The sequence below is a fragment of the Bubalus kerabau genome, chromosome 6 (genome assembly GCF_029407905.1).
Source record: "Bubalus kerabau isolate K-KA32 ecotype Philippines breed swamp buffalo chromosome 6, PCC_UOA_SB_1v2, whole genome shotgun sequence".
Classification (NCBI taxonomy): domain Eukaryota; kingdom Metazoa; phylum Chordata; class Mammalia; order Artiodactyla; family Bovidae; genus Bubalus; species Bubalus kerabau.
Window position 1 is genome coordinate 32,866,419 of NC_073629.1, and position 14,685 is coordinate 32,881,103.

The window sequence follows — 14,685 nt, forward strand, 5'->3', positions numbered from 1 at the left end:
ACGTCTGATTAGTCCCTCCATTGTGTGTGGATTAAGTGAGCAGTCTGAATCTCTAAGAAGACAGGTGTATTGGATACACTGATAACAAAATTTCTGTCCCTATGATGGAGGGTCACACTCTGAAATATGGGACCTACTCAAGGTTTGAGAACCTTGGTAGCAGAAAAGAAAACTGGTGGATCATGCAAACATTTGCTTATATACTTATTTTATTTATCCTTCATATTATTATTGTGTTTTAAAAAAATTGACAATTAGGTGTCCAGAACTGCATTCATTATATTTCTTAGATTTATGATACCTCTCATGACAGTGTCATCATTGGCTCATATATTGGCTCAAACACTATTGACTCATTCAAAAATTCAGATTTTTGTCTTCTCTTGAGAAACTGAAGAATCCTCCAAAGTATTGGTTCTATTTCACTGCAAGGCAAACATTAGTGGCACTAATGTTTGGCACTCAGAGTGCTGTCCCTATTAATACTGATCTTTGATGTCTCCCAGCTGAGAGACTTCATGTTAGCTGAAATGTATCACTGGGCTTGCATTGTTATTCTTTTTTGTAAACTTTTCATTTTATACTGGAGTATAGCTGATTAACAATGTTGTGATAGTTTCAAGTGCATAGTAAAAGGACTCAGCCATACATATCATGTATCCACTGTCCCCTAAATGCCCTTCCCATCTAGGCTGTCACATAACATTGAGCAGTTCCCTGTGCTATACACTGTTATTCTTCTAATCAATTGGAGCGTGAGCTATTCTATTGTGTCCACTTCACCAATTTACATTACCTGCCTGTCAGCACTTGAGTTTGAGAACCCTGCTTTGGGGGCAAACTCTTGTGGCTTCTCTAATAACTGCTATCTTTCGCTGAGCCCTTGTTGTTGTTCAGTTGCTCTGTTGTGTCTGACTCTTTGTGACCCCATGGACTGCAGGACACCAAGCTTCCCTGTCCTACACTATGTCCCGGAGTTTGCTCAAACTTAGGTCCATTGAGTCGGTGATGCAATCCAACCATCTCATCTTGTTTCACCCTCTTCTCCTTCCACCCTCAACTTTCCCAGCATTAGGGTCTTTTCCAATGAGTAGGATCTTTGCATCAGGTAGCAAAAGTATTGGAGCTTCAGCTTCAGCATCAGTCCTTCCAGTGAATATTCAGGGTTGATTTCCTTTAGGATTGACTGGTTTGGTCTCCTTGCAGCTCAAGGGACTCTCAAGAGTCTTCTCCAGCACCACAATTCAAAGCACTGAACTAAGTTTTTCACATGCTATGTCTTTAATCAGTATAAAATGCTATGAAGCAAGTTCAAGTGTTATCTCCATTTTACAAGTGTAGAAACTAAAGCTCAAAGAGCTAACTAACTGGCCCCAGATGCTAAAACTAATTTTTGACACTGGGATTCAAACTTTGCCCTTCCTGAGTCCATAGTTGGGAATTTTTAGCTTTACATTACACAATTTTCCTAACCACTAATATAACAACAGAATCACTGCTGCCCTTCAGTGTTTCTTCCTTGTGCTCAGTCCATGTGGGGCTGAATTCCAGGAAGAGGGGCTGAACACGGCCCTGCCCTCACTAGGGCCGGTCACGGACACCTCCTCTGTGCCAGTGTCAGAGGGAGTTGTTGTTTTGTTGGATCTCAGAGCTATGGCTCTGCTGGGTGGGAGGACAGAAGATGCTGGGGTCACTGTGACTCTGGGGCGGCCATGCATTAATCACTGGTTTTGTGTGTGTGTGGCTGGGCTGTCTCAGCGCTGTCCCACGGTTGTACCTGGGGAATCTCATATAAAGGGGCTCCAGCCCTAGGCCTGCAGCTGTCAGACCACAGAGATGGGGAAGCTGCTACCGTGGGTTGGTGAGTGTGGTGGGTCCCAGCCCCCAAATGTCTCTTAGTTCAGGAGGTGCTGGGCTTCATCAGCTTGTTGTCTCTGTGGTACCCAAGAAGCATCCTGGGCCTCAGGGGCCTGGATTAGGTAGAGGTGGACAGGACACAGTGAAATGAGAAGTGATCAGAGCAGTGGTTCTCACCGGCTGCACATTAAGTATTTTTATGCCTGGCCTCCACTTCAGACCCATTGATCAGAATGTTTGTGGGAGGAACCAGGAAATCACTATGTTTACATATCTTCCAAGGTTGAGAACCACTGGCCCCGAACCTTTGCTGGGACTTCTCAGTGTCATGGTCGTCCCAAAGCCTGTGTGTCTACACGTAGAATATATTGGAGTGGAAAGGAGCTTAGATGGATCTGGCTTCACCCACTCAGTGTAGAGAAGAGGAAGGAGGGAAGGGTATGTGTGTCTGCATTTGTGGGAGCTGGAGGGTGAGCTGGGGTGTGCGTGTGAATCTGCCTGTGTTTCTTCCTTTGTCTCCTGCAGGGCTGCTCCTTGTGCTGAAACACCATGATGGTGAGGAAATGTCCTCTCCAGAGCCGAGGAGAGTGTCTACTGAGAACTGCTCCAAGTCCAGTGTCCCCTGTACCCGCCTTGGCTCTGCGTCGAGGATCATTGACCCAAATTGGCTCAACAGTGGATTCTCAGTCACTGTTGGGTCTTCTCTGTGCCAGGATCCAGACTCTTGGATCCATTCTGACCAGGGTTCCAGGAGGTGTTCTTTCCCCGGGGGACCCCAGCAGTGGGGGAAGGACCTGCCCTCCTTGTAGCTCTGGAGTGTGTGTGTGTGAGGGAGCAGTTACAGTAGCCTAGCCTCTCGAGCAGTGTCAACACTGCTCTGTGGATGCTGAGCTCCATCCCCACTTGGTTTCTATCAATAATGCCTGCTGTCCCCTGCCAGGTGCTGCCCACAAGCTGGTGTGTTATTTCACCAACTGGGCATTTAGTCGGCCCGGCCCTGCCTCGATCCTGCCTCGGGATCTGGATCCATTTCTCTGCACCCACCTGGTATTTGCCTTTGCCTCGATGAGCAACAATCAGATTGTTCCTAAGGATCCCCAGGATGAGAAAATCCTCTACCCAGAGTTCAACAAGCTCAAGGAGAGGTGTGTTCACTGTGTCTGTGGGGCTGTATTTTACAGGTAAAGAGGAGTAAGTCTTTTCTTCTGTTAGTCATCACCTTTCCTCTGATCCTTGGGTCCCTCCTTCTGTCAAGGGCTCTCTGTAGTGTCCCTGCTCTGGGAGCTCCTCGTTGATCAGCACTTTGAGCTCGTCCTTGCCTCCCTGCCCTTGTGGCTGCTGTGCCCCTGCCTAGGATATGCTCCTCTCTCTTCTCTGCCTTGCACCCAAACTCAGCCTTCAAGCCCAGTGCTCAGGATTCTATTTTCAAATGCTTCAGAGAGAGCTGCGTATCACAAAAGCTTCACAAATGCTAGTGTTTCATTATCACTTGTCACCTGCAAATGAACCCCAAGGGAAGGGCTGGTGTCTATGGTCTTTGTACACCAGTGTCTGGGTCAGCGCCCAGCAGAGAACTGGTGCTCAGTGTTCTCTCTCCAGGCTTCCTGGGCTGTCCTCTGTGGGGAGTGGTCTGTCGCTGTGTGCATGGTTGTAGAAGGGCAGAGAAAATCCATGTCACTAGAGCACAGCCTCCAGAGAGGAGAGCAGGGAGCTTGTCCATCTGTTCACTGCTGTGTTTCAAGCACCTAAAGCAGTCAGAAGCACATATTAATTGCTCAGTAAATGTTTGTTGACCAAAAAAGTGAGTGAAGAGAAAATTTAGGCTGCCTTTTCTTTTTCTGGGAATGTCATGGGAGTGGGGAGTTTGGGGGGCTTAGACAGCCTGGGATCCTGGGTGTGATGATGTATATGTGGACTGGTTGCTGTCTCTTTTATCCTTCTTCCCCATCTTGGGCTCCACTCCTTTCTCCCTTAGGTTACTCCACCTGCTGCCCCCTTTCTCTCCCCCTCCTCCCATCCCCACTACTTCCCACTGTTCCCCAAATGACTGATGAGAACCCAGCTCACCGACTCTGTCCCCCCTCACAGGAACAGAAGGCTGAAAACACTGCTGTCCATCGGGGGGTGGAACTTCGGCACCTCGAGGTGAGTCTGTGCTATTGGGTCTTCTCTCTGGGGTGGGGTTGAGGTGATAGGTCAGGGGAGCAGGCCAGCTTTACACTCATTATCTCATGATTGCTAGGAGAAAGGATTACAAAGTGGCTGTTTGCATTCCAAATTTGTAGGAAAAAAGCACGAATGAGGGCTTTGGTGACTTACTGTATTTCACCCAGGTGTTCCTGAGAGATGATCAGCTAGGGATGATGATCAGGTAATGGAACCAAGCCTGACAAAGTCTGAATCTGGTTAATCATTGCATGTAGGACTAGCCCCAAATTACTTAAAGTTAAGCTTTACTATTCTAAAGGTTTTCCAATAATGTCTTCACTATGGAAGAGAAAATACTAGAAAAAATGGAGAACAGTCAAACAGCTAATAAACAGAATAGCAAAGACTCTAGAACCCCTGGTCAGAGCTTGGCCATCTTGTGCCATGTTATGAGGCCCATTAGCTCAGAGATCTTTCTGGAAATGCTGGCCCTTTTCTCACGTTCCCTCCCCTTATCTGTTTAGACAAAGAGTCAGTGCCTGGCCAGGGGTGACCATTTTAAAGGCAGAGCTGTTCTGAGCCACTGTCTCCACCCCAGGCTGAGTGTTGCTTCCATCTGGCAGGGGGAGGTGTGGTTTGCAAATCCTCCCTGGAGCCTGAAGTTCAGGGCTGGGAAGGGAATTAAGAAGGTTTGAGAGTTTCAAAGTTCCACCTTCCTTTCCTCAGTCACATATGAACCAAAGAGCCTTGCAGGGGAGTGGTTTGGGGGAGCATGGTTATACAGAAAGCACTCCTGGCCTCACCCCTGGTCCCCCTGAAGGTTCACCACGATGCTGTCCATATTTTCCAACCGGGAAAGGTTTGTCAATTCAGTGATCCCCCTCCTGAGGACACATGGCTTTGATGGTCTGGACCTCTTCTTCTTGTACCCTGGACTCAGAGGCAGCCCTATGCGTGACCGCTGGACCTTTCTCTCCTTACTTGAAGTAAGTCCAGCTTTGTTGTTGTTGTCCAGTGGCTAAGTCATGTGCGACTCTTTTGCCACCCCATGGAGTTGCTGGCTTCCCTGTGCTTCATGATGAAAAGGCCAGCATGCTGCTGCTGCTGCTGCTAAGTCACTTCAGTCATGTCCGACACTGTGTGACCCCATAGACGGCAGCCCATGAGGCTTCCCTGTCCCTGGGATTCTCCAGGCAAGAACACTGGAGTGGGTTGCCATTTCCTTCTCCAATGCATGAAAGTGAAAAGTGAAAGTGAAGTCGCTCCGTCGTGTCCGACCCTTAGCGACCCCATGGACTGCAGCCTACCAGGCTCCTCTGCCATGGGATTCTCCAGGCAAGAGTACTGGAGTGGGGTGCCATTGCCTTCTCCAAAAGGCCAGCATGGCAGCTCCCAAATCCAAAAGTGATTCTGTTTTGACCATGTCTGGGCTCCAGGCACAGGAGGAGCCTAGGGCCGGGGGGCAGGGCAGGAGAGTGGTCACAGAAGGTTCTTTTACTGCTGTCATCTGCAGGTGTGGACAGAGGGCTGCTGAGCAGGGGCCCTGTGGAGGCCTTTCCCTCCGTCACCACTGGCCTGGCCCCAGCCCTCCAGCCTGAGTGACACTTTCTCCATGCATCTGCTGGACTCCCTCAGGCAGGCTGTCTGAACTCTGCTCCTGGGCCTGCAGCCAGCCCCCTGCTCAATGCCTTACTGCACTGGCTCACGTCCCCCTTTCTTGGGAACCTGTGGGCAGGGCCTGTGTCTGACTCTCCTGGCTCCAGGGGCTCTGTTATTGTGGAAGATTGTTTCCCGGATGACTCCTGCTTTCCCCAACTCGACTCTATTTTGTCCATTTCTCTCATCTGCCTCTCTCTTCCCAGGAACTCCTGCAGGCCTTCAAAAATGAGGCCCAGCTCACCATGCGTCCAAGGCTGCTGCTGTCTGCTGCTGTCTCTGGGGACCCCCATGTCATCCAGAAAGCATATGATGCACGCCTTCTGGGCAGGTGAGTGGGTGCTCCTTTGGTGTTTAGTGGGGGGCACTGGAGGGAAGAAGGCATCTTGGGCTCAGAACCCAGAGGTGCCCAGCACTGTCCTGGAGCTTTGACTTCCTGCCCTGCTGTGAGAGCACCTGTGGGAAGTGGGCTAAGCACAAATGTAGGTGGGGACAAGGATTATTCCTTATAGCCTGGACTTTCCTGAGGAGATCAGAGGGGAGTAATGGAGCATCTGGCCACACCACAGCATCCCTTTGGGTAGGTATCAGCATCGTCCATAGCTGGGCCTCAAGGAGTGAATCCAGGGGCTTGACCTCTGCTCTGCTGGAGTCCCCTGTGGGTGTGCACTGGGTGCCAGAGGGCTGGCATCAGAGATATGGGTCAATTACCAACTACTGCCTCTGAAACAAAAATAGGAATGCCCAGTCAGGGCCCATTTTCAGAGCAGAGGTCTTCATGCCAAAGTCACAAAACCAGATGGAGGGAGCTCATATCTCTCTGGACATGCCAGTTCTGGACTAATTCTATCAAAGTTCAAGAATCAAGTGTTTCCTGATGTTAAAAGTGAGGCAGATGCAACATACAAGAGATGATGCTATTGCTGTATGTGATGACACTTAGGGAGAGTGGGTTCCGTGTGTCAGGAGAGAGGTGAGAGATCCAGTGAGCTGAGTTGGCTAGTGTTGGTCTTACAGCCAGGCAGGATTGAGGACTCCACCTTCATCCAGCCGGGTCACCTTAGCCAAATTAGGTAACTGCGTGAGTTTCAATTTTTTCATTTTAAAATGGAGACAATTATGATAATTAGGACATTAACCAGATTAAAATTAAATTAGATAATCCATGTTAACCTCTACACTGTGACTTGGTAAGGCTCAATTACACTTCACCATCTGGAAAGCTTTCTGGAAGAGATGGGTTTCACTGGCTCCTCAAACAGCAGAAAGATGGATGCACTTTTATGCTGTCTGATTACACATGTCATTTATGCAGACCTCTGCTACACTTATATCAGCCTGAATGCCTTTGTTTCCTGGTCTGATCCCATCGACTCCCTTGGATACTCTCCAGAGGGCATAGGTCCTGACACACCACTGTCCCTCACCAGCTGTGTGTTCCAGGGCAGGCTCTCACAAGCGGGGCACGGCTCAGGCAGTCCCTAGCCCCCATCTCAGTGGGCAGAGATGGCAGGGGTGTTGGGTGGTCGATGTTCAGCTAGTTAGCTAGTTGGTGCTGTGAAAGTCTAGCTAGCATGGTCTTTATACCTCCTGTTCCTGCCCCTTATAGACTCCTGGATTTCATCAGTGTCTTGTCTTACGACTTACATGGAAGCTGGGAAAAGGTCACAGGACACAATAGCCCTCTGTTCTCTCTTCCTGGAGACCCCAAATCTTTGGTAAGAAAAGGAAAGCTGTCAGGCAGCCCAGACCTGCACCCCTGAGCCAGGCCAGTGGCTCTTGGTAACAAGGAGGGGTTGTGTTCTTCCTCCCTGCAGGCATATGCCATGAATTACTGGCAACAGCTTGGGGCCCCCCCCTGAGAAGCTCCTCATGGGGCTCCCCACCTATGGACATACTTTTCACCTCCTCAAAGCTTCTCAGAATGAGCTGAGGGCAGAAGCTGTGGGACCAGCATCTCCAGGGAAGTACACCATGCAAGCTGGCTTCTTGGCTTATTATGAGGTGATGGGAGCGGGAACCTCTGTCTGTGAACCTCTGTCTGTGAGTTAGGGCTCCCCGACCCAAGCCCAGGGCCAAAGTAGGAACAAGGGACCAAGGCAAGACTGAGGGCTAGAGACAGGACAAGGAGGTGGCTTGCTGTGGTAAGGGACATCCAGTCTCTGGGATATTCTCTTTTCTTTTGGGGAAGTTATTTGAACCCTTTGTAAGAGGTGAGGGACTGGATGAAGTCTGAATGGAGGGGGAACAGATATTTCACTCCTTAGAAGATTCTTAAATAATATTTAAGTCAATCCTGAATTACTATATGGCCTAAATAGACATAATTAATATTTGAAAGATATATATATATATATTTTCAAAAGTTCAAATATTTTCAAAAGTAAGAGAATAGCATAGCATCCTCTCATTCCCTGAAAAAGCCATGGACCCAGGGCAGATATTTCACCCCTTAGAAGATTCTTAAATGGCAGTTAAGTCAATCCTCACTTACTATATATCCTAAATAAACATAATTAATATTTACCATATGTATATAATCAGACATATGCAAACATAAAAGAATAGTATAACGTCCTCTCACTCCCTGGTGCCCAAATGCCCTTCACCCAGCTTCAGTCATTAACCGCTCATGGCCAGTCTTTTTTTTTCTCTGCTCCTGACTCCTTCCTTCTCACTAGTCAATTATTTTGAGACAATTCTATGACATCCCCCATCACAGATTCTTTCTCCTCTACCTCGATTCCATACCCGAATCCCCATCTCAACAAAGCTTGCTGTTGAGTTGGGGGAAGAGACATGGATCCAAGGGAATGTGGAACACAAGAGAAGACAGTAAGAGGCACCAAGTGCATGACTGTAGGGTGTGGAGTTGGTGGATTTTGAGCAGAACTGTGAAGCACAGTAGAATCCTGATGGGTGGGCAGGACCTCCTAGGCAAAGAACAGCAGGCACCAGAGGGAGAGTTGCATTTTTGCCTGAGGTGGTAATGGAGATGCTGTTGTCTCTCCAATCTCTGCACTGTGCCTGCTCCTGGAGATGTTTCCCTGCTAATCCATTGAAGCCTGATTATGAGTGATGACATAGTCAAGGGAGCATAATGTTAATGAGGTTTTGATAACACCTTTAATGAACAAAAAAATAATAACTTCCGTATTAGCTTCTGCAGCCCAAATGGAACATTTCTATATCTTTGCAGCATACCGTCTCCAGCACAGTGTTGGGTACCCAGTTTACAGTCAGTGGTTTTTTGATGTAATAACCTAGTTCTCCCTGCCTTCCAGGTCTTTGAATTTATTATAGATTCAAAAGTTAGTTTGATAAATACCTGGATGGATCAGTTTATGTTGGTTTAATGAGCAAAGTAGATACTTGTTTATGAAAAGTCTTTGAGAAAGGTACAGGTTTGGTCTAGACTCAGGTTTGTTATGTAGTAGTTTGATATTGACATTATTTACAAAGTCTAGTTTGATTTCTTAAAGGCTGCCACTCACTCCTTGGTTCTCTACCTGTTTATCCATCATGGATACTAGAGAAAGGAATAAGCAATAGTAAGAATTCATCCAAAATAGAGAGGAAGTCTTTACCCCTGGGTGTGAACAGTTTGTCTGTTGGTGCTTCTCTTCATGGAACGCCACACAGCTGATCACTGTTCTGATGCTCCTGCAGATTTGTTCCTTCACTGAGGGAATGAATAAACGCTGGATTGATGATCAGTACGTACTATATGCCTTCAAGGGGAAAGTGTGGGTTGGCTATGATGATGCCATCAGCTTTAGTTACAAAGTGAGAGCTTTCTCCTTTATCGCTCCAACATAGTTTCCCTCTGGCTTCTATGAGACCCTTGTGTGTACAGCGTGTGTGTGTGTGTGTGTGTGTGTGCGTCTGTGTGTGCACTCACGTGAGTGTGTGTGTGTGTGCCTATAAAACTGCCAGAGGGATGGGATGGGGAGGGAGGTGGGAGGGGGGTTCAGGATGGGGAACACATGTACACCCATGGTGGATTCATGTCAATGTATGGCAAAACCAATACAATATTGTAAAGTAAAAATAAATAAAACTGGAAAAAAAAAACTGACAGGTTAACTTGTTAGCCTAAAAGTAGGAAAAAAAAAGTCAGAATCTTCACAGTTTCCAACTTAGCAATAATTGGTTCCTCCTTATTTTACATTTGGGGAAATTAAACCCCAGAAAGAAACCAATTGATTTGGCCAAATCATGTATTTATTTGCATATGACAATCTTTTCCATCAGTCTTACAAGAGAACTCTGGTAAAGTAATAATAAAATCTGGATTCAATGCTAAACAACTTCCATTTAGTTATATCTGAGGTTTTAAAAATCATGGATAAAATGCTTCATTTTCTTTTATGTGTAAAGGGCATGATATTATCCGTTCTATTCCTCTTTTATGGCATCACTAAGTCATAGGATATGTTGAAATGATTTTTTAAAAATAAAACAATATCTCCAATTTAATATGATGATAATGGTGATTAGCAGGCTGGGGAACCAAGCAATATTTAATATTTATGAACATATACTATGTGCAAAATATTGCTCCAAATATCTTACATGTATGAATTAAAAAATCTTTTTAAAATTATGGCAAAATATACATAACATAAAATTCACCATTTTATTCATTTTTTAGTCACCATTCAGTAGCATTATGGAGAAGACAATGGCACCCCACTCCAGTACTCTTGCCTGGAAAATCCCATGGATGAAGGAGCCTGGTAGGCTGCAGTCCATGGGGTCGCTAGGAGTCGGACACGACTGAACGACTTCACTTTCACTTTTCACTTTCATGCATTGGAGAAGGAAATAGCCACCCACTCCAGTGTTCTTGCCTGGAGAATTCCAGGGACAGAGGAGCCTGGTGGCTGCCATCTATGCGGTCACATAGAGTTGGACACGACTGAAGTGACTTAGCAGCAGCAGTAGCATTAAGTACATTCACATTGCTGTGCAGCTATCATATCTACCTCCTCTTTCCAAACTGAAATGACTCCCCACTCTTTCCTCACTCAGCTCCTGGTAATCACCACTCTACCTTCCATCTGTACGAATTTGACTACTCTAAGCACCTCAATGAGTGTAATCATAGTGTTCTTTTGTAATTGGCTTATTTCACTTAGCATTTTATCTTCCACTTCCACCTATGTTGTAAAATGTGCATATAGGAACTCTGGATCCTAAAAATGTTGGAAATGTTATCCATTTTTTTTTTTTTTTTACATAGAAGGCAATTAAAACCCACAAGGCTTATGTATCTTTTTTTTTTTTTCAAGATCCCATAGCTAATAAGCAATAGAGGCTAGAGTCAAATACAGGCTACATGGCTAAGCATCCTACCATATTGCCTTCTGAGAGTCCATCTGATTTTGCCATTGTACTCAGTCTGGAGGATGGTCAGAACAGCAGGTTGACTGACCACTGCTTTTTCAGGCATTTTTCATAAAGAGAGAGCATTTTGGGGGGGCTATGGTGTGGACATTGGACCTGGATGATGTCATGGGTGCTTTCTGTGGCACTGGCCCTTTCCCCCTTGTCTACACATTGAATTATCTTCTGGTGAAGGACGGTGAGTAGCTATGACCTGGAAGCTGGGTTGGCAGTTGCAAAACCACTGGGTGGGTCCCTTCTGTGATATTTAAAGGCTTTGTTGGGGCAAAATGACAATGAAAGAAGAGAATAAGCTTTGATGCCAGGCCAGTCTGCTTTCTAATTTTGGTTTTGATGCTTGCTCCATTTGACCTCTCTAAGCTTTGTTTTCCCATCTACAAAATGGGAATAATCCTTATACTCATGACATTATTATACACACTGGCAGTTAGGAGATGGAACCTGGCATGCTAAATCTGCAACATCCTTGGAGATGGTCTATAACCCCCGTTTTGTGAGGAGACCTGGACTCAGAAAGATAATACAGCTAGTCAGGGGTGGAAATGAAACTGCAACTTAATTCTTTACAACATGCTTTCTAGGGCAACCTCCTTGCACTCAGCCTTGTTCCTTGTGCCTCCCAAGTAGAGGACACAAAAGGATTCTTCCTGAGGATTCCATAAGTTAGGAAATAGGCCTCAGGGTCCATGTCTTATGCAAAGTGTGATGGCCAAAGTGAGGGGCTGAGCACAGAGAACTGACAGACCTGCTTGGGGTCACTCAACTGGAAATGTAGCAAACCCACTGACTGTCCATGTGTGCCTGGGATCATGTTGATATGGTTAAGTGGGGAAGCTGGACTTCTGTGTGTGGAGACTTTATCTGTGTTGACAAGTGGGTGCATTCAGAAATCCTCTGCTTCTGGTTTGGGAGCTGGTACTTCATCCCTGGAGCAGCTCTAGTTCTGCCAGTGACAGGATGGGAAGGAAGAGGTAGGAGTCTCACCCTCTTCTGTTGATTTCTTCTAGAGTTCAGCTCAACTCCTTCACCAAAATTGTGGTTTTCAACTGCTGTGAATTCTTCAAGAATTGGCCCTGAAATGCCAACTATGACCAGGGATTTGACCACTAGTTTGGGCATTTTGCCCCCAGGAGGAGAGGCTGTGGCCACTGAGATCAAAGGAAAGTCTGCAACAATGGCCACAACCACCAGAAGTGAGATTATGACCCCTACAAGGACCCCTATGACCTTTGAAAGGCACACTGCTGCTCCAGAAGGGAAGACTGAGAGCCCTGGAGAGAAGCCCCTGACCACTGTGGGCCATCTGGTGGTGAGCCCTGGAGGCATAGCTGTGGGTCCCGTGCACCTTCAGACTGGACAGAAGGTCACGCCCCCAGGAAGGAAGGCTGGAGTCCCTGAGAAGGTGACCACCTCCTCCGGAAAGATGACAGTCACCCCTCTTGGGAGGGCTGAGACACTGGAGAGGAGACTTTGACCTCTGAGGTGGACCCTGAGACCTGGTGGGTTACTTTGGTCTTCAGACAGAAGCTGAAAAGTGGATGCTGCTCTCTGGCTCTGTCATCTCACCTCCTTGGACAACTCCTCTTGCTTTTGACAACCACTTTGTTCCCACTGATGGACTCATTCTTTGGATGACTTGATAACCCTTCTAATGAGTCCTCTCTTTAAAGAAACTTGGAAAACTCTGCTGTGAATAAAAGATCTCAAAATCTGTTGTGGGCAAAATCTGGGGGAAACCCTTATCTCTTCGTCTAGGTCCCCTGATGGAAGCTGCCTGTGCCCAGCCATTCATGCATCATTTTTGGGGCAAACAGGCCCCAGATCATAGTGAGTTAATCTCTTCTCTCTCGAATAAACTAAAAGCATAAGAAGCCGTCTGAGTTCTCTGAAGCTCTTTTCTTGAAATGACCAGTGATAGTCAATTGTTATCTTCTTCCTTCCAAGATCACTTCCCCTTGCTAATTTTGGAAAGAGGGAGTTTGTGTCTGTCCCACGCTGATGTTTTCCAGTGTTGATTACGTGTTTCTCTCTCTGCAATGAACACTGCTGACTTCACCGATGGTCAGAGCCAGAATCTCCTCTACGGAAGTTTTTCCTACTGCTGAAGGGGCCTGAGAGAAGGAGGAGGGAGTTGTCTCTTCTAGTTATATTCCCTACTTTGGAAAGTCTTAGTTGTCTTTGGAAAGTCTGATAAAACACCTCCAGCCCCACCTGTTCTCTCCATAAGGAGTGGTGGAGGGGAAGACAAAATCAACATATTTTGGTTATCTGCACACTTCTCCCAGGTCTATACTACACACTGCAGTCTATCTATGGTGTATTTTCCTAAGCATGATTCACCCTTATAAGTCAGTATAGACATAGGACCAACTTCTAGCCCTCCCTTCCTGGGAAGCAATGATAGTGAGTGTCCAATCTACCATCAATGTTACCTTTTCTTTTGGAAGTGCAGCCTCTAAGGCTTGAAAATTAAGGTTCATTAAAATACCTATGGCAGGAGGCATTTATCATAAATGATAAAGCAGGTGAAGGCTGTATCCATACATGGGTGGGCACATGGCCTTGGGACCATGTTGCCACAGCATAAATCACAAATCAGTTAAGCTACAAAACAAATCAACCTCAAAACCAGTTTACAAAACAACCATTCATTTAGCTGATAATTCTAGAGGTTAATCATTTAAGCTGTGTTCAGTTAGGTAGTTTTTATGATCTGGACTGGTCTTGACTGATCATGGCTGCAGTGACTCAAGCATCTGCTGTTAGCTAGTGGGTTGGGTTGGGGTGGGCTGGTTTATTATGGCCTCAGCTGGGCTGCCTGAGGTCTCTTTCCATGAGACCTCCCATTCTTCAATGGGCTACTTTACAAGGTTGCAGTCTCTTTGTTACTAGAAAACAAGAGAGAAATCTCCAATGGGCAATTTATTTTTAAATCTCTGCTTGAATTGCATTTACTATTGTTCCATTGGTCAAAGCAAGTCAAATGACCAAGCACGAAATTAGAATGGTTGCTAATTATGCAAATGAATATGGGGAAGCATAAATAAGTTGGTAGTTATTACTGCTAATCTGTTTCACAAACTCAATCTTCCAGTATTTAAGAAAACCTGAAATTAGGGGTGTGTGTGTGTGTGTGTGTGTGCATGTGTGTGTGTGTGTGTTTAGTAGAAACCTATTGGCTTCAAAGCATTGGCTAAAATGTCTGTGACTGGATATGTCTGTGGGTGGCAGTCATGCCCCCTGGACCAGGGTGCTTTGATAGAGCAATTGGATCAAAGCGTTCTATGTTTACATTAAGGTATGATGGAATAGAAGTGGGTTCACATTTCATCCTGGGCGCTGGACTTTCAGATTTCTTCTCCTAGTTGTTGTATAGACCCTACTCTCATCTACTTAAAGGTTAGGGATTATACATTTAATTGGACATTCTTAGAGTATAGAAAAGAAATAGAGGTGAAGTTTTTCCCACTAGCTCTTATGTGGACAATAAGTATTTCTGAGAATCTTTCTAAGTTTTTTTTCTGTCACCTTTTCTGGATGTGCTTTATTCATGGATAATGCATCTAAAAGTTTCTATTTATCTATATATAAATAGATAAGTGTCTAGAAGTTTCT

At 46.0% G+C, this 14,685-nt stretch overlaps 1 protein-coding gene across 1 annotated transcript; it reads left to right on the forward strand.

Moving 5' to 3' along the window:
• Nucleotides 1–1,836: 1,836 nt before the first annotated feature.
• On the forward strand, nucleotides 1,837–12,544 carry LOC129656101 (oviduct-specific glycoprotein-like). Its single transcript, XM_055586874.1, is given in 12 exon segments — nucleotides 1,837–1,861; nucleotides 2,383–2,412; nucleotides 2,798–3,002; nucleotides 3,946–4,002; nucleotides 4,826–4,991; nucleotides 5,868–5,992; nucleotides 7,271–7,379; nucleotides 7,479–7,514; nucleotides 7,516–7,665; nucleotides 9,331–9,447; nucleotides 11,113–11,248; nucleotides 12,078–12,544. Coding segments are annotated over 12 exon segments (1,623 nt in total).
• Nucleotides 12,545–14,685: the final 2,141 nt, after the last annotated feature.